The 26,236-nt window shown below is 42.4% G+C and overlaps 1 protein-coding gene across 1 annotated transcript in view; it reads right to left on the minus strand.

Annotated features, from left to right (window-relative positions):
* The window catches only part of CNTNAP4 (contactin associated protein-like 4), a 380,481-nt gene that overhangs the window by 13,571 nt on the left and 340,674 nt on the right, over positions 1-26,236 (minus strand). Inside the window, exons 18-21 of the mRNA XM_006860153.1 lie at positions 24,603-24,842; positions 21,339-21,563; positions 18,857-18,990; positions 17,854-17,941 (exon numbers count right to left, since the gene is read on the minus strand). Of these exons, the coding sequence (XP_006860215.1) occupies positions 17,854-17,941; positions 18,857-18,990; positions 21,339-21,563; positions 24,603-24,842 (687 nt within the window). The remainder of the gene's footprint in view (positions 1-17,853; positions 17,942-18,856; positions 18,991-21,338; positions 21,564-24,602; positions 24,843-26,236) is intronic.

The following is a 26,236-nucleotide window of genomic DNA, read 5'->3' on the forward strand; positions in this document are numbered from 1 at the left end:
CATAAAGAACGGGCCAAGGAAGTTTACATTTGAAATGGATCACGAAACGAGCTTGTGAGAGAGTTTCCGGCTAACAGATACAAGGTGCCAATGAAGAGTTTCCAGGGCCCAGCTGTGTGACTCAGCTTCTGAGCCTTAAGCCACGAAAGTAACGGAAAGCTGCGGGGGAAGGAATCTTTGGCGTTCTCATCTCAGTTGCCTTCTTTGACAATCTGGTTGGACTGGAAGCTCTCTGGTACTTCTTGATCCTCCTCAATCATGCCAGGAGGGTGTTATCACATGCAGTAGACATCAAAACGCCCACTGCCCATCCCTGAGCCCATCCCTGAGTCCACCCCTTAGTCCATCCCTGAGTCCATTACAGCCCACAGTGACCCTTTCTGGACAAAGTGGAACTGCTCCTCAGGGTTCCCAAGACTGTGAATCTTTACAGCAGCAGACAACTGGAAGGTTATAACCTTGTGGTCTTGTCCCAGTTGTGCAAATGGGACACGTCAGTTCTGAAGCCACACACTTGCTGGCATGACCCGCTGGGTCCCAGGTCTGCTGGGCTCCAAACCATAAGCTTTTGTTCGCTTACTCCTCTCAGACTGACACACTATCTCCTTCACTCTGCGTCTACCATCTGTGGTGCCATTTCTTCTTTCGGCTTGAGAGCTCTGCTTTAAGCAACTCTGAGCATCTCAGAGCTGATTGATTTTGTCCTGTTACAGTTAGGTTTTTGAAGGGCACTCCATTTTCATTCACATCATATTCCTGATGAGGAGAATGCTGGTTAAGTTTCGTATCATGAGTACAGCATCACAGTCTCTATAAAGACAATGGGAAGCAGAGTGGGCACGTAACTCCCCTACTGCACAGAGCTGAGTCAGGAGCGGGCATTCAGCCCAGGTGTTCTAATCCCTTTCGAAGTACCAGAGATCCTGTTCTGACTCATAGTGCCTCTATTGAAAAGAGTAGAACTGCCCGTTGGGTTTCCAAGCACCAGTGGTTAAATATGAGGCCACTAACCAAATCATGAGCAGTTCCAGTTGCTTTAGCTTCTGAATGAGCAAGCACGAGTTTCAGAGTCTTTTCTGAGATCCATTTCTATCTTTTATTCCCCTCTTTCCTGACTTTTTAATAACCTTTTGCTTTCATGTGTGAGGTTCTTGATGGTATTCCATAATCCCTCTGGTTTTCAGTCATTAGTGTTTGATGTGTCACTTTATTCTTGGGATAGTCTCTAAACTCAGATGGGATACACTCAAGGTTATATTTCGGCTCTCATGTACTTACTGAAGTCTTCTTCAGTTTAACTTGAACTTGTATATGAGCAACTGATGGTCTGTTCCACAGTTAAGCCCTGGCCAGACGATATTGAGTGTCTTCGTTGTTTCTTTACAAAGATAGAATCTATTTGATGTCTGTGTATTCCATCTGGTGAGGTCCACATGTATAGTTATTGAAAAAGGTATTTGCAATGAGAAAGTGGTCGATCTTGCAAATTTCTCTGATGCGATGGATCTTTGTATCTCATGTCACTTCTACCAACAAGGCCGCAATTCCCAACTACTAGTACTTCCTTTCCAACTTGTGCATTTCAGTCACCAGTAATTATCAATGCATCTCAATTCATGTTTGATCAATTTCAGACTGAAGAGAAGACAGTAGAATGCTTCAGTTTCTTTGTTATTGGCTTTTGAACAATAGTTGTATTAACTGATCTTCCTTGTAGACATATGGATTTTATCCTATCACAGATAGCAACGTGTTGAAATGTACTTTTTGATGATGAATACGATGCCGTTGTTTTAAATTTGTCATTCCTCAAATAGTAAATCATATGACTATTCAATTCAAATGGCCAATACCAGTCCAGTTCAGCTCATTAATGACTAAGATAGCAATGTTACATTTCATTTTTGATGATTTCCAATAGATTAATATTCCATCCATTCCACATTTTCATTCTTAATATATATTTGCAGTTATTTGTCCTCATTTTCAGTCATGCCCCATCTGCAAACAAAGGTCCTGAAAGCTTTGCTCCATCCATACCATTAAGGTAGATTCTACTTTGAGGAGACAGCTCTTCCCCAGTCATATTTTGAGTGCCTTCCAACTTGAGACGCTCATCTCTCAACACTGAATCAGGCAATGTTCAACTAATATATTCATAACGTTTTTCAGTGGCTGATTTTTCAGAAGTGCTCTGCCTTCCTTCTGTCTAGTCTGGAAGATCCACTGAAATCCGCCCACCAGAGGTGACCCAGCTGGTATTAGAAATACCAATGGCGTAGCTTCCAGGATTGCAGCACCACGCAATGAGGTCGGAGGTTTAGGTCTACACAGAAGAAAAGCTGAGTGATTTCATTTCCGAAAATCAGCTACTGCAATCCCTGTGAGCACAGTTCTCCTCTGACAGACAGGATCACCGTGACTCACAGTCATTTCAACAACTGCTTTTTTACAATTCACTCCTTAGTCTGTAGAAATTATTCCAGCGTATTCTGATCTTCTAAATTTTTAACATCTTCTGTGTTTTGGGAATTTCATCAGATTATCCTTAAGGGTGTTTTTCCTCATGTAGTTTGTGTAGAATTAGAAGTACCACCCCACCCCTACCACCCAGCGCATAATTTTTCCCAAAAGTCTTCCCTTCTTGCATGAGTAATTTCTTGTTGTTAAGTGTTGTCTACTTGGTTTTCACTCGTATTCATCCTGCACAGTGTTTTCAAGGAGCAGCTAGTAGGTTTGAACGGCTAACCTTGCAGTTAGCAGTCCAGTGCTTACAATACAGGGCCATACCAGGACTCTGTGTGAATAGGTTGTTGTCGTTAAGTGCTGTCAAGTCAGTTTTGACTCATAGTGACCCTGTATAGGGTTTCCAAGGAGTGGCTGGTGAATCTGAATCTCTAACCTTGCAGTTCAAACCAACCTTACCATCCAGGGCATTACTCCACAGCACCACACCAGGACTCCTATATGAGTAAGCAGGGATTCATAAGGTATTGCTGAACAATGGTGATGGTGGCTATGTGCCATCGAGTTGGTTTCGACTCACAGAGACTCTGTATAGGCATTCCAAGCTGTAAACCTTTGTGGGAAGAAAAAGTTTCATCTTTCTCTGGCAGAACAGCTGGTGGATTTGAACTGCTGACCTTGCTGTTAGCAGCCCAATGCGTAACCCACTCCATCACCAGGGCTCCTATTGAACAATAAAATTATTAAAATTCAAGGTACTAATAATATATTTTTGGCATTGATTTTCTTTTCCTTGTTGAGGGCACACACTAACTGAAGAACTTCTACACGTACATTTCAGCGACAATGATGACATTCCTTCCCGTGCAGCTACTATCACCCTCCTTATCCAAACTGCTCCCCGATTAACGGACTCACTGCTCCCCAACTTTCCCTTCTAAGCTTTCAAACGGCTGTTATCAATCTGATCCATAGAGTCCTGGGGTGGTGCACTCGATTGTCAGTGGTTCAAACCCACCAACTGCTCCTCGGAAACCCTCAACAGCAGGGGTGGGGAAACTTTTTCTGCCAAAATTGATAACATCGTTCGCGGGACATACACAATTATCAAATTAAAAATTAGCCTGCTGTATCTGAATGAACATTTAATTAAGTCACCCCTAATGGGAGTCCTGGGAAGTTGCTGTAAGAGAATGCACTGGACTGCAAGGTTTGCTTGAACCACAAGGCTGGCAGTTCAACTCCACCAGCCGCTCCTTGGAAACTCTGTACAAGGTTTCTGTGAGTCAGAACTGAATTGATGGCACTTAACAACACAAACAACAGCAATATGATAAATGGAACTGCACTTATCTTGGCCAGACCGAATGATTTCGCCGGCTTTAAGTGGGCTGTGGGCCAGACATTCCCCACCCTTGCTCTCCAGAGTCACTATGAGGCAAAACCGACTTGAAGACACTTAACAACATAAAACGCTTACAGGTTGGTGAGCAGTTTTAATCTGCAGATATGTCCGTTTCTGGTTTTCAACTGGGTAAATTTCATACGTTGTATATGAAATTATTGTTTCACCTTTATCCTTTTTATTACTCTGGATTGCAATTATTCACATTCATTTCTTCTATATATTCTCTAAATGTATTTTATTTCCCCTCCTGAGTTCTATTTCTGAGACTTATTTCTGTGAGGGCCCGAATGCTTTACCCACTTAATCTTCCAAGTGACGATTCAAGTATCACTAACAATCTGTCTTTCCTGTTAAGTTCTGTAGTTCAGAGAGAAAAAAAAAAAAAAAATCATATTTTTTGGCTTCCCCAAAGCCATTTTGTTTTTCACAAGAATTTCCTTAAAGTGCTCTTACTAAGATTCATTCTGGTTGTTGTCTGCCTTCTTCAAAAGCTTTATTTTGATAGGGTTGGCTTGGACATTTTGTTTGTTGCTGTTGGAACCCCTTAGGTATGTGTGCGGGTGCTTTTGTTTGGTTTTGGTATATGGATTGGTGATGAGTCATGGACTTATGTAGATGGGAGCGGCCCAGAGACTGTAGACAGCACAGCCGTCTATATGGTCCCTTGGAAGTGCAGACGGTTTGTAATCAACTGTGGGAGAAAGAGGTGGCCATCAGCAGCCTTGGAAACCCTAAGGGACAGGTCTACTCCATCCTATAGGGTTTCAAGGAGTTAGAATTGACCTTATCAGCCATTGAAAGCAATGGGCTTGGGATTAACTGAAAGGTCGGCAGGCAGTTCAAATCCACCCAGCGGCCCCACTGAAGAAAGACCTGGTGTTCTGCTTCTGTGAAGATCATAGTCAAGAAAACCCTATGAGGGGGGCAGTTCTACTCTGTAACAGATGGGGGTACTTTTAGAGCTGGAATTGAGACAGCAGTGATCTTGGCTCTTGGGTTCTACAGCTGCCTGAAACCCTGTGGTCAAAGCCGGATGACACAATTCAGCTGTGGGTGTTAACAGAGTGGATTATTATTGTAACCTTGGAACTCTAGCATGGCTATAAACGAACCATCTCAGAAGCATAAGCCGGAGATCTCATTGCCATGGAAGAGGAGCAGCCAGGAGTGGAGCACATCCTTTGGACCCCAAGATCCCTGCACATTGAACCTCCTCCACCCAGGGGCAGAGAGCTGTGGCACTGGAGGAGTGGGAGACTAGCAGTAGAACCAAGAACCAGAGCACATGACAACAGCAGCAAACTTCCCAGCCCACGGAGGAAGTCCAGCTCAGGGACTCTGGGCTGGAAGCTTGTAAAGAGAAATGCTTCCAAGCTCATAGTAAGTCAGGGAGCTGGGTTTGCTGAGCCCTGGGAGCTACAGCCAGGTGCCTGCAGGCAGAGGCTTGTGATGGAGTGGGGTGTTCTGTGCGCAGTTATCAGTGGCTGATTGAACAACTGTGCCTTGAGCATATCTGACTCCAAATTACAACCTGTTAACTTCCCTAATAAACCCTCTAACTGTGAGTATTGTTTTTAATTCTGTGGAGTCATTGCAATGGGTTACTGAACCCAGTGGAAGAGAGAGGGTTGTGGGAGTGAGTGATGGTTCGGTTTATTTTTTTTTAAATTAATATACGATTGCTAATGCACATATCCGAAGTGAAGTATTCCAAAAGCCAGCTTTATAAAGCATTTAGAAATACTTTATATCAGATATCTGCACTGGCAATTGTGCTAAGGAAGCTGACGGTAGTGTCACTTGGCAAGCTATTTATAAAATCTCAGTGTCCTTATGAAGTCTAATTAAACTTCCTTTTGTGCCCTTGGCTTGGAAGCGAGCTTTGCATGATGGACTGGCTGATTGTATAGGTTGTTCTTAAAGCTCTTCTGAGGAGATTGAGAAGACATCCTCTTCCTTCTGACCACACACTTCATTTACATCTGGCCTGAAATGCCACTGCAGTCCTCGGAATGTACTTCTTGGCTCTTGCTGACTCTCGGAGATAAATGAGCCTTATGGTCCATCGCTTCTAAATATACCAAAGCTACTGTTCAGATAAGTGAAGAGAGTCTGCAGGCTTTTAGAAAATTCTCCTATCATAGGAAATAATCCATGAACAGAGCTCAGAACTTTATTTTACAATGAGTTTTAAATATAAAAAGCAAATGTAATGCAGTCTATAAATTATGGAGGAATCTGAACCATGTTTGTTCAGCCTGGTTCTTCCCACTAGCACTACGACAGGCCTACGGATTGTTGTCGTCAATGTTCTTGGGCCACTTTGATTTTGACGTGGAAATAATAAACAGTTACTGTAAACTTCAGCTTTTCTTCAGTGCCTTTTTCTGTCAAATGACAATAGGTTAAATCATATTATGATGCAAAATTTGGATGTTTTCCTATGGATGGTTCAGTGTTATTTTGAGAACATGTGGTGATCTTAGTTTTTTGTTTGTGTTTTTTAATGTGGTTGAACTTTGGCCTAGTAAAAGTGTAATGAGATAACAAAACAAACTTGTTGTTAAATGCTGACTCAGTTCCAAGGAGCAAGCAGTTGGTGAGTTTTAACCACCGAGCTTGTAGTTAGCTGTTGTTGTTGTCGATTATGATTCCTAGAGACCCAGCATAGGGTTTCTTAGGAGCAGCTGGTGGGTTTGAACTGCTGATTTTGTGGTTCACAGTTCAGTGCTGATCCTAAGACTCCAAACTTACACCAGCATGTTTCCTCGAATTGATTTTTACCTGAGAGAGGTCTGTTCTTACTTATTTTGGCAGTGAATATTTCTCTTCGGGGAGCTGAGCGGAAACACTGACGAACATTCACTGGATGCTATACACACTGTGAACAAAGTGCCCAAGAAAACATGGCGTCATGCTGGTTGCCTTTCCGGAAGGAAGATCAGAAAGGAATTACCTGCTCACACTTCTCCTGCATTCTTCTCTACAAATGAGAACAGATTATAGGAGCAATTTGTGACTCCAATTACTGTTAACAAGTACGACTAGCAGGTTTGAGCAGACCAGGTAATTTTTGGCGAATAATAAAAAATTGCACTCTGATGACATGGAAACTACCTCTAATGCCCTATTACACGTAACAGACAACACCAGCAGAATCAAACCCCACTGCTAGGCCCTGGTCAGTCCGTTGAGTCAGCGCATCCTCCCTGCATCCTCTCCCCACCCAAAGACTCTGGACCCCACATCCATGCCTGTCTCTTGGTTCTCTCCCTTTCACCAGTGCCGACTCTTAATGTCCACTGGCACTCCAGATGTGCCTGCTCATGTTCTTGGTGCATGAGCATTTTAAAGTATAGTGTGGATTTGAAAAATAAACCGCTTTTTCAATTTATCCTAAGGTTTTTTTTCTGTCATTTTAATATTTTTGTTTCCTTTGTTGTTATTAAGAACATATGGAGTCCTGGTATGGTGCTGTAGGATAAGCCCTGGACTGCTGCTAACTGCAAGGTTGGTGGTTCAAACCCATCAGCTGCTCCTTGGAAACCCTATATAGCATCACTTGGAGTTGGAACCGACTAGACAGCACTTAACAACATTGAAAATATACACAGAAAACATAGCTCCGGTTCAGCAGCGTCTCCACGTGTCATGTAGAGACACAGATGGACTCCAGTCTTTGAGTTAAGGCATCATTCTCACCTTCCCTTCCCCCGTGACCATAAACTCACATCCCCCTCAGGGTCCCATGTAATCTTTCAAGTTGCTGTTGTCAGTTTGATCCTAAAAAAGATTGATCTTAAAAGGGCATAATACTCAAGGCAAATATTCTTTACCAGTTAAGCTAAACTACTGCTTGGTTTTAAAAAGAATGACTCTACTTTTATCGTTGTAGGAAGGCTTCTGAATTTGGCAGCTGATGAATAAATATGAGGGAGATTCAAAAAGTTCATGGAAAAATATGACTACTTTTTAACTCCATGTTTCTATGAACTTTTTTCAGCGCCCGGGTAATTTGGGATGTTTTGCGGTTATTGTGCACTGTTTCCTGAAGTGTGAACAGATGCACATTGTAGGATGTCAGATGGCCAAATGGAAGAGATGGAGTGACGTCTTGATTGGGGAAAGCTGGACCTCACGTTGACAGGCACCGCTGATGAAACTCCAGAATCCACCTGATCATTTAAGGGCCCTGGCGGCTCAACAATTAGCACTTGGTTGCTGAACTGAATGGATGACAGTTTGAACCCATGTAGAGGCACCATGAGAGCCTGGTCATCTGTTCCCCTAAAGATGAGAGTCAAGAAAACCCCATGGGAAAGTTCTGCTCTGTCACACGGGGTCCCCTGTTAAGTGAAAAAAATGACTTCACAGCACTTAACAACCACCACCAGCGTCTCATTGGCTCGCTAATTGAAGTCATCCATTACCTTCCCCATCGTGAATGTTCTTTGGGTTTGGGACATGACGATTCTGATCCATGCTCATATATCATGACTAAAAGAAATGGTGCTTTCCTGTTTCTAAGTGGGGCCAGTTCAAGTTCACATGGACGTGACTAGAGCTGCCACCAAGATGCGGCCATACTGGGCACAGATGATACCCTACGGCAGTTTAATTACTGAACTATTCAAAAATGGAGCAATCTGATGACTCAAAAAGATAACAATTTTATCAAAACAGCATTAATAGTAAAGTTCAAAAACTCAGAAAACAACAAATGTTGGGGAGAGTGTGGAAAAACTGAGGCCCTCCTACACTGCTGGTGTAAAATGGTGCAACCACTGTGGAAAACGGGATGGCACTTGCTCAAAAAGTTGGAACTAGAAATGTCATCTGGCCCAGCAATCCCTGGGTCAGGCACAGTGGCACAACTGTTGTACATGTGCCTATGGTCATTGCCACATTATTCACATTTCACTAAAAAGACAGAGGCTGTCTAAATGCCCATCAACAGAAGAATGGCTAAATACACTTTGGTACACACACAATGGAATACTACACAACACTGAAGAATAACTAGGGATCTGTGAAACACTTCCTAACATAGATGAACCTGGAGGACATTATGTTGAGTGAAATTGTTCTTGTTGTTAAGTGCCCAACTCATAGCAACCCTGTATGGGGTCTGTAAGGAGAAGCTGGTGGTTTTGAACTGCTGACCTTGTGGTTTACAGTCCAGTTCTGATCCTACAGCAACACACCAGGAGTCCTTAAGTGAAATTGAACAACCACAAAAGGATACGTATGATCACTATTGTAAAAACTCAAGGAAATACTTTCATGCTAAAAGAAACATTCTATGATGGTTACCAGCAGCGGGAGGTTAGGAGAATTAGTCAATGACAAGAGGGTAGGAGAATTGCTGTGACACTGTGAGATAAGCACTCAACTGCAAGGTGGCTTTGAACCACAAGGTCGGCAGTTCAAATTCACTAGCCGCACCTCAGAAACCCTACACAAGGTCTCTCTGAGTCGGAATTGATTCGACAACACTTAACAAGAACAGAGGGTAAACACGTGTTCAATTGGGTGACAGGGAAGGCAATAGACAGGAAAATGCAGGTTGGTAGAAGAAAGATGAAGGGAGGGGAGCACACAGGGGGGAACTGAAGAGCTAAGGGAAAAGAGGTAAACACTGATAGCTGATGGCACATGCAGGAGTTGGTAATCATTGTAATGAAACCAAGTGTATGGCTGGGTGAATGTAAAACGGATTTTTTTGCTCTAAAAGCCTTCATTCAATTCACAACATAAAGTTAAAAATGTCAGCAAGATAAAAATAATAATTCTAGGTAGATATCTTACTTTTCTTGCTTTAGCTGGTGGTGGTGGTGGTCACGTGCCGTGGAGTCAGTTCTGACTCATAAAGACTCTGTACAGTTTTCCAAGGCCGTAAATCTTTAGGGGAACAGAAAGCCTCATCTTTCTCCCACGGAACAGCTTTAACTGGTATCTCCCTTTAAAAGTTGCTCCTTTTTCATTGTGGTAAATATATATATATATATACAGGCAGCAACACATTTGCCATGCTACCATCTTCACATGTAAAATCGTCACCCGGCATTCATTCTGTTCATCCTGTTGTGCAGCCTTCACTGTTAATAGCTCCCCAATTTTTCTAGCTGGTTCCTTGTGTCCTCTAGTTCACCTTTGTACCTCGCCTCAGGCGTTGAAGCAAGTCTTACGTAAATTATTTCTGGCACACAGGAGATGGTTCCGACAGCTCTTCTAAGGACAAGAGCTTTCACCTGAAAATGCTCCTTGCCGACCACACACGTGGTTCACATCTGGCCTAACCAGTTACTGCGGTAGTCCGAGTGTATGTCCGGAGAGAGAAATGACCGCTGTGGGCCTTCACTTACAATGTACTTCAGTGAGTGGAAGCCATCAGATTTTGACTTTAACAAATTGCAAAACGACTCTAACCTATCAAAGATATTCAGGTGCAAGGCTTAGAACTTCGTTTTATAATGAGTTAGGAAGGTGAAAAGCTAATGTAATTTAGCCTGTTGATTATAGGAGGATCTAAACAGAGCTGCTTGGTTTCAAACCTTGGTCTTCCCATTACAGCTCTGAAGTCCCGATGGGTATGTATTGCCAAAGGACTAAGTCCTGAGGTAGTTTCAGTGTCACGGGAAACCACCTCTAATTTCCCACAGGCCTCAGTATTCCTTTCTGAACCTTCGTCAGAACTGTGGGGGGTCATTTTGTATTACTATCACTGTTCACAAGCATTTCAAGCAGATAGAGAGCCACGAGGGCGAAATTTAGGAAACAATGTTAAATGTTTCCCTTCCTTGCTCCCTACCTGCTGTTACTTACAGTATATACTTTTTAAAAAAATGTTTTATTGTGAATTATGTGATAGTTTACATGGGAGAACATTAGTTTCACATTCATCCTATCGTATATCATCTCATTGCCATGGTTACAATCCCCTCCATGCAATCCTTCCCCCGTGCCCCTCAGGTCTTCATCACACAGTCGCTCTCCCTCTCTGGATCTAAAGTCTCCAGCTGCTCCATCGCTCCGCGTCATCATCTCTGGCTCCATTTCAGGCATCACTGCTTCTCTGGGCAGGGTCCCGCTCTCCTACAGTATATACTTTTGTCAGCATTGTGTGCCTTTAAAGAATGATCTGAGTATGAGATCACTGGACAGCAGCAACTCAAAGATTACATGAGAGGAAGCTTAGGACAGTGAGTTTATTTTACCGGGAGCAGAATAATTTGGGAAAGGCAAGAGACAATGGTTACACGACTTGAACAATGTCATAGAAGTCACTGGATTCTATATGGAGAAGTTGCTGAAATGGGCCATTTCTTGCTTCCCCATTTTATTTACCATTGTTGTTGTCAGGTGCCATCGAGTCAGAACTGACTCATAGCGACCCCATGCACAGCAGAACGAAACAATGTCCGATCCTGGGCCAACCTCACTACCGTCACCACACTCGATGCCATCAATGATGTCACCTGGCTGATTCATCTCATTGGGGGTCTTCCTCTTTTTCTCTGACCCTCCACCTTACCCAGCATGACATCCTTCTCCAGCGACTGTTCTCTCCGGACAATGTGTCCAAAGTATGAGAGACAAAGCCTAGCCATCTCTTGACTGCTGCTTCCGCGAGTGTTGATAGTTGATCCAAGAAGAATGAAGTCCTTGACAACCTCAATCTTTTCTCCATTGATAAGAATGCTGTTTATTGGTCCAGTGGTGAGGATTTTTGTTTTCTTTACATTGAGTTGTTATCCATACGTAAGGCTGTGCTCTTTGATCTTCATCAGTAAATATTTTATTTACCATAGTACTTACTGATAATAATTAATTTTTTTAAATAAATGAATACCGGAGGAAGCAAAGAGAAAATATTTACTTTCCGATTCTCCATTTGATAGTTGTTAAGTGTTGTCAAGTCAGTTCTGACCCATAGCAACCTTATATAGTGTTTCTGAAGAGTGGCTGTTGGTTTGAACCAATGACCTTGTAGTTAGTAGTCCAATAGGAGGGTCATTTTAAAGTCTTTTGTTGAAAATATTTGCAAATTCCAACTCCAATTTAAAAAGAGAAGGTCCATGTTTATATTTTGCTCCCTTGAAAGAACTATTCAGAAATTATCCAGTGGTAGAATTATTTTTTAGTATATTTAAATTCCATAGGTTATTGAGAATGATTTTATCTAATGCAACATGGAATGGCCTATGCTCAATGAGATCCACACGAGACCTTTCTAATGCTTATCTGTATGCTCAGTAACCCATAGCTCTGGGTGGGCAGGTGCAATGTCTCTCTTGGTGAGTGGTCATCTCTGTGTGCACTGTGGTAGTGTTGTTGCTGTTAGGTGCCATTGAGTCAGTTCTGATGCACAACAACCCTGTATAGGGTTTCTGAGCAGCAGTTGGTAGGTTTGAATTGATGTCCTGTGGTTCACAGTCCTGAGTTTACCCTACAGCACCACCCCAGGTAGGTGACCGCAAAGTGAGTGTTGAATGGATGGATGAGTTAGTGAGTCAAATGAACTTTTTGTCGGATGCTGTTGAGTTGGTTTGGGACTCATGGCAACCTCGTAATGAAAGCAGATTTGATAAGTGAGGCAGTCATGAGATTGCCAACTACAGAGAGAACACTGCCCAAGGCCTTCAGCTGATGGATCCTGAAGTCCATGATCCTGCTTGTGCCAAGGCCATGTTCTTCACTCTTCACTCACTGCTTCTTCCCAGTGGCTGCTGGCAGCAGAGGTTTAAGGTAGGCCCTTCCCTGAGCAACACGAGACTGAGTGAAAGTTGACTTTGACTCAAGGACTCTCCATGGCTTTGCCAAACCTTTCTTAGACTGCACAGCAGTTTAGGACACATCTGTCTAACTTTCCTTCCCTCTCAAGGAGCTCTGGTTAGCATAGTGGTTACGAATTGGGCTGCTAACCTCAAGGTTGGCAGTTTCGAGACTACCAGCTGTTCCGCGGGAGAAAGACGAGGCTTTCTGCTCCTGTAAAGATTTGCAGCCTCGGAAAGGCTGTGTAGGGTCGCTATGAGTCAGAACCGACTCCACGGTACTTAACACCAACACCAACAACTCCCTTACTCAGGGCAGTTCTGCATAGCTGTCTGGTGACTCCACCAGCCTAAGGGGACTCCCTGGCCCTCTAGGTACGCTTACGTATGTGTTTCTCTTAATGAATCCTCACCTGTTAAATCCTATCTTGGCAAATGTTTCTTAGAGGGCACACTAACGAAATAAGGAACTTAAAGACTGAACTCTCAGTTTGGAAAATGAATAGTTCTTTTTTCAACTGCCTTAATGATCTTATATAACTAGGAATTCAGAAAGTGGTGGTGGTGATTGTATGCCTTGGAGCCAGTTCTAACTCATAGCAACCGTGTGACGGATGGTTTTTGAGGCTATAAATCTTTACAGGAGCAGAGGGCCTCATCTTCCTCCCATGGAATGGCTGGGTAGCTTCAAACTGCTGACCTTGCAGATAGCAGCCCGACTCATAATCCAATATGCTACCAGAACTCCTTATGAATTAATAATGTTTTTAAGGGTCATTGAGTCAGTTCTAATTCATAACAACCCTGTAAAGGGTTCTGGAGAGCGACTGGTGAGTTTGAACCGCTGACTTTGCAGTTCAATACATTACAACTAATAATGATATCAATATAATAATATGCTACTTAGAAGTCCTGGTGTGGTGCTGTGGGTTAATACGGTGGACTGCAAAGTTGGTTAGAAACACAAGATAGGTGGTTCAAGTTCACCGGCTACTCCTCAGAAACCCTGTAAAGGTCTGCTGTGGGTTATAACGGACTCAATGACAACAATTACACATTAATTAACAACAACAACTACACATAGAAGTCCTTGCAACACAGTGGGTTAGGCATTGATCTGCTGACTGAAAGTTCAGCTGTTCGAATCTACCAGTCTCTCTGAGGGTCAAGATGTTGGAGACTGCATCCGTAAGGATTCACAGCCTTGGAAATCCCGTGGCGAGCTCGACTCTCTGTCTTGCAGGGTCATTAGGAATGGGAATTGACATGAAGGCAGTGGGTTAGTATACTGCGTTACAATTTACTGTAAATTCAGATACCACACTAAATGTGATCATAAATTTTTAGTCTTTTCTGCATTACAAATCATTTGAATGGAGCATTAGTCCTTGGTTATGACCCGTATCTTCAAGACACACTAACTTTTTTCTTATACATTTAGGAGAGTTAGCAGATTCAGACTATAGAGTTCATTGTTAAATTTGAATTTCTATCTGAATTGTTAATGCCTCCATACTTCATAGTGTTACATACATAAACATAATGTTTATACGTTTCATTGCTACCATACTAATCTCCCTTCATTGATAAGAAGGGAAAATATACTTACATAATAAATGTTGTCATTCTTCTGTTTGATTAATTAAAATCCTCCTTAAAATATGCAGGTCAATTTCTCAATTGTTTTATACTTTCAATATTGTTACTTACAAAACAACATTTTCTTCAATAACTCTGGCATTCAATTTGAGAGAGTATGTCTTCAGAAATGATTATATTGTCAATATTCCATTAATTGTTAAATTTTTCAATTCTGTTTGAACATAAGGAGTGCTGTAGAATAATCACTGGACTGCTAATCACAAGGTCAGCAGTTCAAATCCACCAGTCCCTCTGAGGGAGAAACGTGAGGCTTCCTGCTCCCTACGTCGGGTCGCAATGGGTCTGGGTGTCTTGGCTTATTGTTGTTGGTGTGTTAATAACATGCCCCGATAGATAACTTCTGGAGATCAGAAGTTCTTTAATTTATTGATCACTACCTGACACGGTAATAAATAAACAAGTTGTCGTCAAGCTGAGAGGTCTCTAGCTCATGGTGACTCTGTGTGTACCAGAGCTGGTAAGTGCCATCGAGTCAGTTCCGAGTCATAGTGACCCTGTGAAGGGTTTCTGAGGAGTGGCTGGTGGGTTTGAACCGCCGACCATGCTCATTGTTGCAGTGCTTATCCTACAGCAACACACCAGGACTCTGTGTATCACAGAAGTGGATTCTATAGGGTTTTCAAAGGTTTGAGTTTTCAAAGTCTTCCAAATCTTTCCTCCAAGGTGCCTCTGGGTGCACTTGAACTGCCAGTCTTTCAGTTCGCTGCACCACTTGGAGACTCCATCTGGCCTAACAGCTCCCTCAAAAGCCTACTGACTTTATGTATCTTCTTGCTACCATCAAGCACTCACCAATTCCCGCAATGACAGCTACCAAAGTAGACTTTGAGGGTCGGTTACATTCTTCTAATTCTGTGACTAAGAACTCTCCATTGTTGTGTGTCAGGCAGGACCCTACTAGTGCAATGGTGAAGCACTAGGTCACTAACTGAAAGGTCAGCTGTTCAAACCCACCAGCCACTCCATGGGAGAAAGCAGAAGTAGTTTGTTTCCATAAAGGTTGCAGCTACTCTGTCTGAAGGCGTCACTCTAAGGGTTTGATTGTTGTGTGCGCCAGCAGGTTTAATGAAGGACAAACAGCAAGCAACTGTTTGCTTTGCTTCTGTGAGCACAGATGTTGTCAGGAAGCGTGTCCCACTGTAGGTCTGACTCCTCCACGGCCACAGCTGGGCTCTGTGCTGAGAACTGCAGGGAAGGGGACGGGCTCCTACAGTTAAGACTGGTGGCTTTGTGATAATGTTGCTGTTGGTCTTACTGCATCTTTCAATTTTTATCGACGGCTTTGTGTGGTAGGCCAGATTATAAATGGGATAAAACCCTGCAATATTATTAAAAAAAAAAAAAGGTTGGAGATGCCTAAGTTACGTGTTCTACATTTAATAGCCAATTCTGAGACACCGATGTCCTTATCTCTACAGTGGCCTGAAATAGTGATGTTTTCCAGCAACCGAAAATCCACTGTCACCGTGTCGATTCCGACTCATAACTGCCCTGCAGGACTCAGTAGCACTTCCCAACTGGGTTTCCAGAGCTGCAGATCTTTACAGAAACACACTGCTTCACCTTTCTCCCAAGGAGCGCTGGTGGGTTTGAACCACCAACCTTGTGGTTAGCAGTCTGGTGTTTATCCTACAGTGCCACGCCCGGACTGCACACTGTGGTTAGCCCCTCAGTTAAAAACAAACAAACAAAAGGAAAATACATGGCTATTTCATATTCAGTACTGGGAGGCTTTGGGTAAGTAGTTGGCTGCTAACCACAGGTTGGTGATTCAAACCCACCAGCCGATCCTTGGCAATCACTTAATATGAACAACCACAATGTGTTCACGGTAGTAAGTCTGAAATGAAAACTCACATGCACAGAATTAAAGTACTTATTGACTGATCTATTAATAAGACATCAGGGATTAGGATTTGAGCCAACTTTTAAAGTAAAAAATAAAAAAGCAAAAATCACCATTTTATGTCAAATGTGTTATTGACGACATATGCAGGGGCTTCAAAAAGTTGGTGTAGAAATGGAATGAAAAGTTACTGGAATATTTCCATGAATTTTTTGAAGGCCCCTCCTATGTATCCTTACAGCAAATAATACAAGCATCGGCCTTAACTTGTTGTTGTTGTTGAGTGCTGTCATGTTGGTTCTGACTCATAATGACCTTGTATAGGGTCTCCTAGAAGCAGCTGGTGAGCTTGAACTGCCAACCTTGTGGAGACTTCAATAGTTGGGTTAATATAGTTAACACTTGGAAACTTCCTTGGAACTTTTCACTTCAACTTCCAAACACCTAAGCAATATTTTGCACGTCTTTTAAATGTGCACCCTAACCTACAGAGGGGCATTGCAATTCACGAGATTTTCCCAGTTTGTTTGGCGAATAAGAGCACAGACATTTGATGATCAGGATAGTACTAGAAAACCTATAAATATTTATAAACTTAACTATTAGCTTTCTCAACAGCCAATATTTAAAAAATTCTCCCATGGGTTTAATCAAACAATCCCAGAATTCTGAGACAGGTACAATGAACATAAAGCACGATTCATTAAAGGACAAAAAAAAAAAAAACCCTAAAAAGCTGAAAAAAATACAAATTTCCATTTACTGTCTTGGACAAAATATTACAAGTTTAGTGTCTATGAGACTAGAAATGAGAAACAGATGAGAAGCACCCACTACCACCTCTACTACCAAGTAATAGGAAATACCCATGCTGCTTATAATTTACTTATAACCAAAACGGAAATCCCTTTAGAAATGTACCCGTTTCAATTTTCTTTCTGCGGATAAGTATAGAAAAAAGAGAGAAAGAGAGATGCATATGTATTCTGATGTTAAAATGGAAATAGCATGTTTTTATCTCTGTGCTATTATCAGAAATAATTTGTATATCTAAGAATTACAGAATTTCAAGGTCAGCGGTTCAAACCCACTAGCCGCTCTGAGGGAGACAAATGAAAACTGTCTATTCCCTTGAAGATTTAGTCTCTGAAACTCTATGTAGGGTCCCTTACGGGTCAGAACCAACTTGATGGCAGTGGGTTTGGATTTTTATAACAGTGAGAGCCAGGCAAACAAGTCACAATCCACAACCTAACACATATTCACCAACTAGAAGAAAGAAAAGCAAAAATTTTTCCCCCCAGTCTCCTTTCTCCTTCTTTCAGATTGAATCCTTGTCTCATCAGGCCATGAAGGGTTCTATCTTTGACAGCTAGTTGATGTATAAAATGTGTGCCTTCTCCATAGACTACTTGATGTTTTCATTGCCAGAGAATGATGCTATGTTTCTTTCTGCTGGATTGATTTATGTCTGACACCAGTGACGCTCGTCCCAGGGAGCACTCAGAAAGCACCTGTCCACAATGGCAGCTGCCTCTGAGGGAGTATGCTATCTACGTTAATGATCACTCCCTCCACAGTGAAAACCAGGTCAGAAATGGCTTTGGGCATGAGGGATGCTTTTTGTGGTTGGTACATGGCCCTCCTAATCCATGTTCATGTACAAGCATAGGGGAGAGGCCATTTCTTTTACTTACCTAAGATCCTGCCCAGTACGAGCGATTTGACGGCACTGAACTCTCTACCTGACGACAAGTGGACTTGTCTCCTGGCACTCTCATCTACCTGCAAGGTGTTGCGTACGATACAAAGATCCAGTGGACACCAAGTGGGTTGAGAAATGGACAAGAAGCAAAAGAAGACAAGAGCAAATGGGGGGGGAAAAAAAAAAAAAAAGCTAGTTAGTAGGACTTACAAATAATTTTTTAAAAATGGTCACTTGCTACTACCGTTAAGTGCCTTTGAGTTGGTGGAGACTCACAGAGACTCTGTATATCCAAGGAGTGACTGGTGGATTTGAACTGCCGACCTTCTAGTTAGCAGTCCACTGCTGATGCTACAGTGCCACACCAGAAAAAGCAACGACTGTTTTCTAAATGATATCTATGTCACTGCAATCCACCTCTGTCTTTATCTTTCTCCACTGTATATGGAATCCACACTGAGCAAAACCAACAAAAAAGATAGAATCGGTTGTTTCTTCACCTCAGTACTTCTACAGAGCTCAGTGTTTTCAATCATGCTGCTAAGAAATGTCCCTCGATGTAGAGGGCAGAAACATGAATGTTTCTCTTCAGAGCTCATACAACCAAGAGCTGCAGTTGCTCCGCTCTGATGCAAATCACTTTTTAGTCTCTCATCGCATTCTTTCTCTTCTGTGTTAAAACCCATCTGATGTAAACTGGCTTTCTTGGCGTGCCTAGGACCCCACAAGCTGTACGCAACCATAAATTAGCATTTTCCAAGAGGGCGAAGGGAAGCAAAGGAGTAATGTTTATCCTGTTCCGTCATCAAATATGAACAATATCTTAGACGGAACATTATTGCTTATAGAGAAGGTGATCACAACGGACATCCTGTCTAAGATCTGAGGAACAGCAGGGAAAGGATGTGTTTGCGTATTTGTTGTCAAATTGTGCTTTGGGCCCTGTATGGTGAGGAGTGTACTTTAACCAGGGCTGTTGCTGAGTTTGCCCTTACCTCTACAAACACCTCTCCTTCTTCCCTGTCAATCTTCACGCCGTGAAGCTGCCCGTCGGCCATGTTTTTAAAATCAAAGCTGAGAACGTCAGGTTCCGTCTGCCTGTTGAGTTTATACCTGATCTGCAAACTCCCTAAAGAGGGGGAAAATGGGTTTTGTTTTCTTTTTTTCAGATAAAATTACATTTTAAAACACCACCACAAAGATTCACCGACTTCTTGTTGTAATTATGTATTCATTTCTGGGGACAAAATTTACAACAGTCATCTGGACAGACCATGACAATTCCTAAAGTCAGTATCCAAACTAAATTACAGGATTTTAAAAATCAAGACCAAGCGTGTTGCTACCAAGTGGTTTCTTTCATACAGATTTTTCTCAAAAGTCAGCATGGAGATTGTTACTGTTAGAGCCGTCGAGTCAGTTCTGACTCAGCAACCCTGTATAGGGATTCCAAGGAGCGGCTGGTGAGTTTGAACTGCTGATCTTTCGGTTAGCAGTCCAGTGCTGATCCCACAGCGCTAAGTATATGCAAATCTCTGCACTAGCCGGTCACTAAAACGAATAAACAAATAGGCCCCTGGGATAGTGTGAAATGCCAAAGTACTGGGGAATGGCGGAAGAACATCCCGTTTCTATAATAGTATCTCTTTTTGAGCAGCTGTTCTTTTTTCAAAAGACTCCTGCAAAGCAGTGGACTAACGGAATTTTAATCAGTAACTGTAGTTATACTAGACATGAAAAGAACTTTCAAAGAGTCACCGTCAGAGATTCTGAGATGAAATTGGTGTAAAATGAACAGTTTTAAACCAAATAAGTCAACAGCAAGATGACTGTTGTTGTGAGTGCCACTGAGTCACTTCTGATGCACAGTGACCCTATATAGGATTTCTGAGGAGCAGCTGGTGGGTTTGAACTGCTAACCTTGAGGTTAACAGTCCCGTGCTTATCCAAAGGTGCTACACCAGGAGTCCAACAGAAAGAATACTACGAACTTATTAGCCTGCAAAGATATCTAATATTACTTATACTTTCTATAAAGTATCAATACCTTCTAATTTAACACAAAAAATCCTAATGTGTAGCTAAGTTTCAGATTCAAAATGCATATTGTTGTTGTTAAGTGCCACCAAGTCAGCTTCGACTGATGGCGACCCTGTGTAGGATTTCCAAGAGCGGCTGGTAGATTTGAACTGCTGATCTTGTAGTTAGCAGTCCAGTGCTTATCCTACAGCACCAAACCAGGACTCCAGTGAGCATAAATATATTTACTGAACAGCATTAGTTTTAGTTTTGGCATTTGTTGCTCTTGGGCCATATTTGACTTAGTTGAAATGATATGGTCACATGTCTGTTTACGAGGGGGTCTTCAAAACAGTTTATGAAAAAATGATGTTATCATTTCATTTTATTTTTCCGTGAACTCTTTGACGCTCCCTCGTATGTCTCACCCAGATGGAAAATTTGTGGTTAAAATCTTTAATCAGGACATGGGTGGGGATGACAAAAATAGGAAGTGGTGGTTTTCAGTGGCATGCTCATTTGCCCTGTCTGCGGGCATTCACCTCCACGACTCTGCTAACATTGTCCCGGACTTCTCTACTTCCTGTGGTCAGAACCCATAAGTTATCGCATGATAACTTATACACTTTATACATTTTCTTATACATAACCAGTTGCTGTTGCATCAGCTCCAACTCAGTAGCGACCCCCTGAGTATCAGCATAGAACTCTGCTGTTAGGGATCTTTCAGTGGCTGAGTTTTTCTAGAGTAGATTGCCAGGTGTTTCTCCTGAGGTACCTCTGGGTGGGGCCCAAAGCTTCAACCTTTTTGAGTACATTAACTATTTCAACCACCCAGGGACTCATTTTGGGACATGCTGCTGATTTAATAACAGCCCCTCAACTTCTTTACTTGGCTTTGAACAAAATACTTGTAATGTACAACTAAGCATCTTACTATGAAATCTATCATGGGGAGCTATATTCGGTAAATTTGTATGGACTAATAAAGAGCCCCTATGAAAAAAGGAGCTCTGGTAGTGTAGTGGTTACGAAACGGGACTGCGAACCTCAAGGTCAGCAGTTCAAAACTACCAACTGTTCCACGGGAGAAAGACGAGGCTTTCTGCTCCCGTAAAGATTTACAGCCTTGGAAACCCTGTACAGGGTCGCTATGAGTCAGAACCGAATCCACGGCACATAACAACAGCAATAATAAAAGTACAATAATAAGATATTTTATCTATAATAAACAATACATTTCATGTTAACTGTGTGATGTTATCAAAATTAAGAAGGGATCTGTATAACTTAAATAATCCTTTAAGGTAAGAGATATTGGATGGTACAGAAAACACAAAACATCGACACGCTATTTTTCCCCCTTGTTTGTAGTTTGGGAAGCAAGAGAACAATGCATGTCATTGCTGACCTAATGTTCTAATTCAATTTCCTCTCACTCATTGAAAAAGCACTCACCATTTTTGGCAATGATAACTGAAAGGTATTCTTTATAAAAGGAGCTCAGATAAAGCAGCAAGCTTGGCGTTCGTGTTGTTCGGAAGCTAAATTTGATCACTTCTCGGCTCAGCTTCATATCACCGTGAAATGAGGCAGCGTGGGAGCTGGAATTTTTACTTAAGGAATAATTCTCTTGAAAATTGTAAATCACGGATGAGCCCGATCCAAAATAGGCAGAAATCTCTGAAATGACATTCACGTGTTGTTATGTTAAAGACGTCTTGTTCTAGTTATACTAATCGATATTGTAAGATTAAAATAATAATCATGAATGACATCAGTATAAGAAACAACTCTAAAACAGAATGGACTAATGCAGTAAATTAATAGAGTTTTCAGGATGGTCCTTGGATTGGCTTTATCTTAGAATTACATACAATTGATTCACGAGTCTAGTTTTACAATTGTAAGCTTAATGCTTCCTTCTCTGAGTACAGAGATAAAACAGACTGCTAGACTTCTACCTTCTTTAACTTGCACTGTTTGTTTAGATTTTACGCCCCCCTCCCTTTTATTTTTCAAAATAGAATGCACTGGTCTTCCTGCAGAGGCTGGGAAGGAGGTAGGTTGGATTGACCCTCTCAATTTCCTGGATCAATGGACAAAAAGTGTCCTTTATGCCTACATACTTTCTTATATTTATTGCACGCTGCAAAAAGAAAGTGACGTATTGGGGAAGTGTTGGCATTAGTCTGAGAGCATTTGCTTAGCAAGGGTCAATACAAGAAATAACCCAGCTTCTCTTAAATCCATTTTTAAAAGCATCGTATTTTACTTGGTATAAGATTAAATTCCCCAGTGTGCAGGTGTACACAGAACATTCCAAACACATATGCCCACGAGCAGGAGGGTGGTGGGAGGGACAACAATGCTGTATCCCTGAGCCTCCATCTCTCTGTCACTACAGAGGGCTCGGCGTTGACTCAGAGCTGCTGAAGATGCTTACTTGGTGGTATACCCATAAGCCCAATGCCACTGAATCGATTCCACCATCGATTCCACAGCCTTCCGCGGCCGAGCAGAATTTCCAGAGGGTTCCCAAGGCTGTCGTCTTGATGGGAGCAGCTACATCTTTCTACAGAGAAACAGCTGTGGGTTCGATCTACACACTTTTCAATCAGCAGCCAAGAGCTTTACCCTCTGTGCCACCAGGGCTCCTCACTAGGTCATCTGTTGTTGGTAAGTGCCGTTGAGTCGGTTCTGACTCGTAACTGCCCTGTCTAGCGCTGCTGAGGCTGAAAATCTCTGTGAGAGCAGAAAGCCTCATCTTTGTCCCAGTGCTAGGTCCTACAGCAGGGTCTTACGTCTCTCAGTACCTCAAGGGACTGCTGAAATTATCTGTATTACAAACAATACGGAGTGTAGTTTGTGTACCCAACGTTGGTAGGTACGGAGTCCCATTGCTGAGTGCACTTAATAAGGTGGACCAGAAACTAGAGACTCACAAGTGGTTTTTAACTATCAATGTAAAAGTCTCCCCAATGGTATCACAGGCCGACTTTAAATGACAATGTATTCCTGAAAAAATGCAGAGGACTCCAAATGGGTGCTTGTGGCAGTTTTTCACCCACTGATCCCAAGAACTTTGCCAATCAGGAGTCGCTTCAATTTGGAGTTCGTTTTTGTTCGGCTCTCAGGAAAATGCTCGCCAGGCCAGAAACCCTAAAATCATTCAAGTTCAACAGGAAGGCAGCCTTCCAGGAGGAGCTGGAAAAGCACAGCCGATATGGTCCTCTCAGAGACCTCAGTCTAAAACACTTCACAGGACACTCGGCTCCCTCCTTCATCCACGGGATCACTCAGCGGACAGGATAAACCGGGACAAGCCAGTCCCCGTGAACCGGATTCAGACTTTCAGACTCATGGAGACCCATGTGAGCTCCAGAAGGTATCCAGGGGCTGACTTTTCAGAAGTAGACTGGCAGACTTTTCTTCTGAGGTGCCCTGGGCGGACTTGAACCTCAATCTTTCAGTTAGCAGCTGAGCGTATATCCATGTGCACCACCCAGGGGTTCTTCAGTGAACAAGAGAAGATGAAAAGGAGTCTAATATTTTCCTTTGCAGAACCCTGGTGTGGCTCTGTAGACTAAGCACTGTACTGGTAACCATAAGGTCAGCAGTTCAAACCCACCAACCCATCTTGGAAACCCTATACCTGGTCGCTATGAGTCAAAACCGACTGCATGACACACAACAATGACAACATTTTCCTTTGCCAACAGATAGACAGTCTAGAGATCATAGAGCAAAATGCCTGAAGGTTTCCATTTTATTACACATCATTACTTAATGGAAGAGTTATTTATAGTCTTAACCAAAATGGATGGTTGCCTAAAATAATGGAAAACGAAAATAGAACAAAGCAAAGCCAAAAGCCACAACGTTTTCTTTCTAAATGTCTTTGAATTACAGAGCATGATCATAAAAATAACAGTAATTCCTTCAATGATTCTCAAGTATTGGATTTCCCCATGTTAGTATGTTAACAATCATATTATTTAAGAATGTCAAATTTGATAGAAACAAAGGAAATTGCACATATAACACTTTAAGATGCTCAACGACAACTCCTGTTGTTAAGTGCCGCTGAGTCAATACCAACTCATAGCGACCCTATACAGGGTTTCCGAGGAGTGGCTGGTAGGTTTGAACCACCGACCTTGTGGTTGAAACTGACCTCAGAGTCCAGTGCTTGCCCTGAAAACAACCAAAACTTGAAAACAAGCCCTAGCTGTGGAGTCGGTTCGGATTCCTGGGGACCCCACAGGTCTGCTCTGCTCTGCAGGGTTTTCATTGGCCATTGTTTGGAAGTGGATTGCCAGGACATTCTTCTGAGGTACCTCTGGGTGGATTTAAACTGCCAACTCTTCTGTTAGCAGTCCAGTGTGTTAGCCATTTCCACCACCACCTCTTCCTCAGCATCCTCACAGTATAAAATAACAACAACAAAAAATAACCACTGCCTTCCGGTGGATTCTGACTTATCTCGACCCTGTAGTTTATGTCACCCAGGGGCAGGTATTAGCAACAGCCTGGATCTTCACGAATTGAGCCAAATCCTTAACTAATAAAACACAATTGGCATTCATCGGTACTTTGCAAAAGAAATTCAGAAAGAGGGGTATTTTTGTTTCCAGCAGCTACCCAGGGAAAGTGAATGCCCAGCGCTTTGTTCATAATACCGGGATGGATTTCTTGTGAGGGACTCCGGACCACCCTCACCATTGGAGCAAAAGGGTCCTGTGTAGGCTGAGAAAGTGCAGTCACAGGAGAATCCGCTGGGCTTCTCTCGGCATTTCCCCCCATGGCGACACAGTTTCCCATAGCTGCCACAGTGTCCTCCACAGCCTGGCTCCACACCGGGGGTCACTGTGGCTCTGTCTTCCAGATCCAAGGCCAGCCCATTCAACTGCAGAGACCGGATGCAGCCCAGGAAGCCCCGCTGTCTGGTGGCCGTGCCGCCTACAAAGGAAACACCACAGATGCTCACGTGTTCCAAGATGCTGGTTTTGTGTCTGTTTTGTATAAATACATACAGTGTGTTTACTTGTGATTTTATGTAACTTAACAACCCCCCCAAGCCACACCCAATGACACGGAGTCATTTCCAACTCCTCGTGACAGTACAGGACACAATAGAACTGTGCCTTAGGGGTTTCAAGGCTGTAAAGCTTGAAAGGAACAGACAATCTCATCTTTCTTCAGAAGTGCAGCTGGTGGATTCAAACCACCAACCTTTTAGTTAGCAGCTCAAATGCTAAACGTGCCGCAGGTTTACAAAATCTCAAAAGCTGTAACAATCTGCTCGCTTGAGGCCACACAAGTCATGTCCAGCTTACCACCGTGCAACTCATGAAACAAATGTTCTTTTGGGTCTCAATCATTTATTCAAGACTTCAAGACCAAATAAAATTGAAGCTTTTACAGAGAATGGCACACATTTTGGTTTGGCAAAGATATCTATCATGAATCCATGAGATTTGGGAAACACTATTTGTGATCAAAATAATCAGACTTCAAAAAATAAAAAAGATGAATTCAAATATTTTTTAAAGTTCCAATTGTTTAAATAGTTGATTTCTAAATATTTTGTCCCCTATCCTTTCTTTTTCCACTTGAAAAGATGACATTCTCAACAGAATGTAGGTAAAAGGAATAGATGAATAAACCACAAAGGGAAGAAGCTACAAAGAGTGAGATCAAGCAATAATTTCTTATCCAACTTCTAACTTGCTTTTCCTTCTTTCTTTGAGACCACGGAGCTGTAAAATTTACTTGCTATTTTTAAGTGGCGCTGAGTCAATTCCAACTCATAGTGACCCTGATAGGGTTTCTGTGGAGTGGTTGGTGAGTCAGAACCACTGACCTTGAGGTGGTTGTTGTTGTTAAGTGCCGTTAAGTCAGCGCCAACTCACAGTGACCCCGTGTAGGGTTTCCGAGTAGCGGCTGGTGAGATTGAACCAGTGGCCTTGCGGTCCAGTGTTTATCCTACAACACCACACAAGGACTCCATGCTTTACAGAGACTAATTTGTTTCTTATATCATCAGTGCCTCTCCACTAGCCCCTTGTTTTCTCCATTGTGTTTCTTCAAAAAAACATAATAGGATTCAAGAAGAAAACCATTTCATTTTCTTTTTACCACAGGTCATACTGGGTTTGAATGGCATTTCAATTCTCCAAGCTTTACTAAGAAGTTCTTTGTTTGGCAATAGCGGTACAAAACCGTATGCCCTGATCTTACTCTCAGAAAGCTCAGAGTCCACATTTTGCCAGGAATTCACCTGATTACTATATGGTGCTAAATGGGAACACTAGACACAGGAGAGAAGGAGGTGAGAGGATGAGGAAAAATAT

The sequence above is a fragment of the Chrysochloris asiatica genome, unplaced genomic scaffold, assembly GCF_000296735.1.
Source record: "Chrysochloris asiatica unplaced genomic scaffold, ChrAsi1.0 scaffold00037, whole genome shotgun sequence".
Classification (NCBI taxonomy): domain Eukaryota; kingdom Metazoa; phylum Chordata; class Mammalia; order Afrosoricida; family Chrysochloridae; genus Chrysochloris; species Chrysochloris asiatica.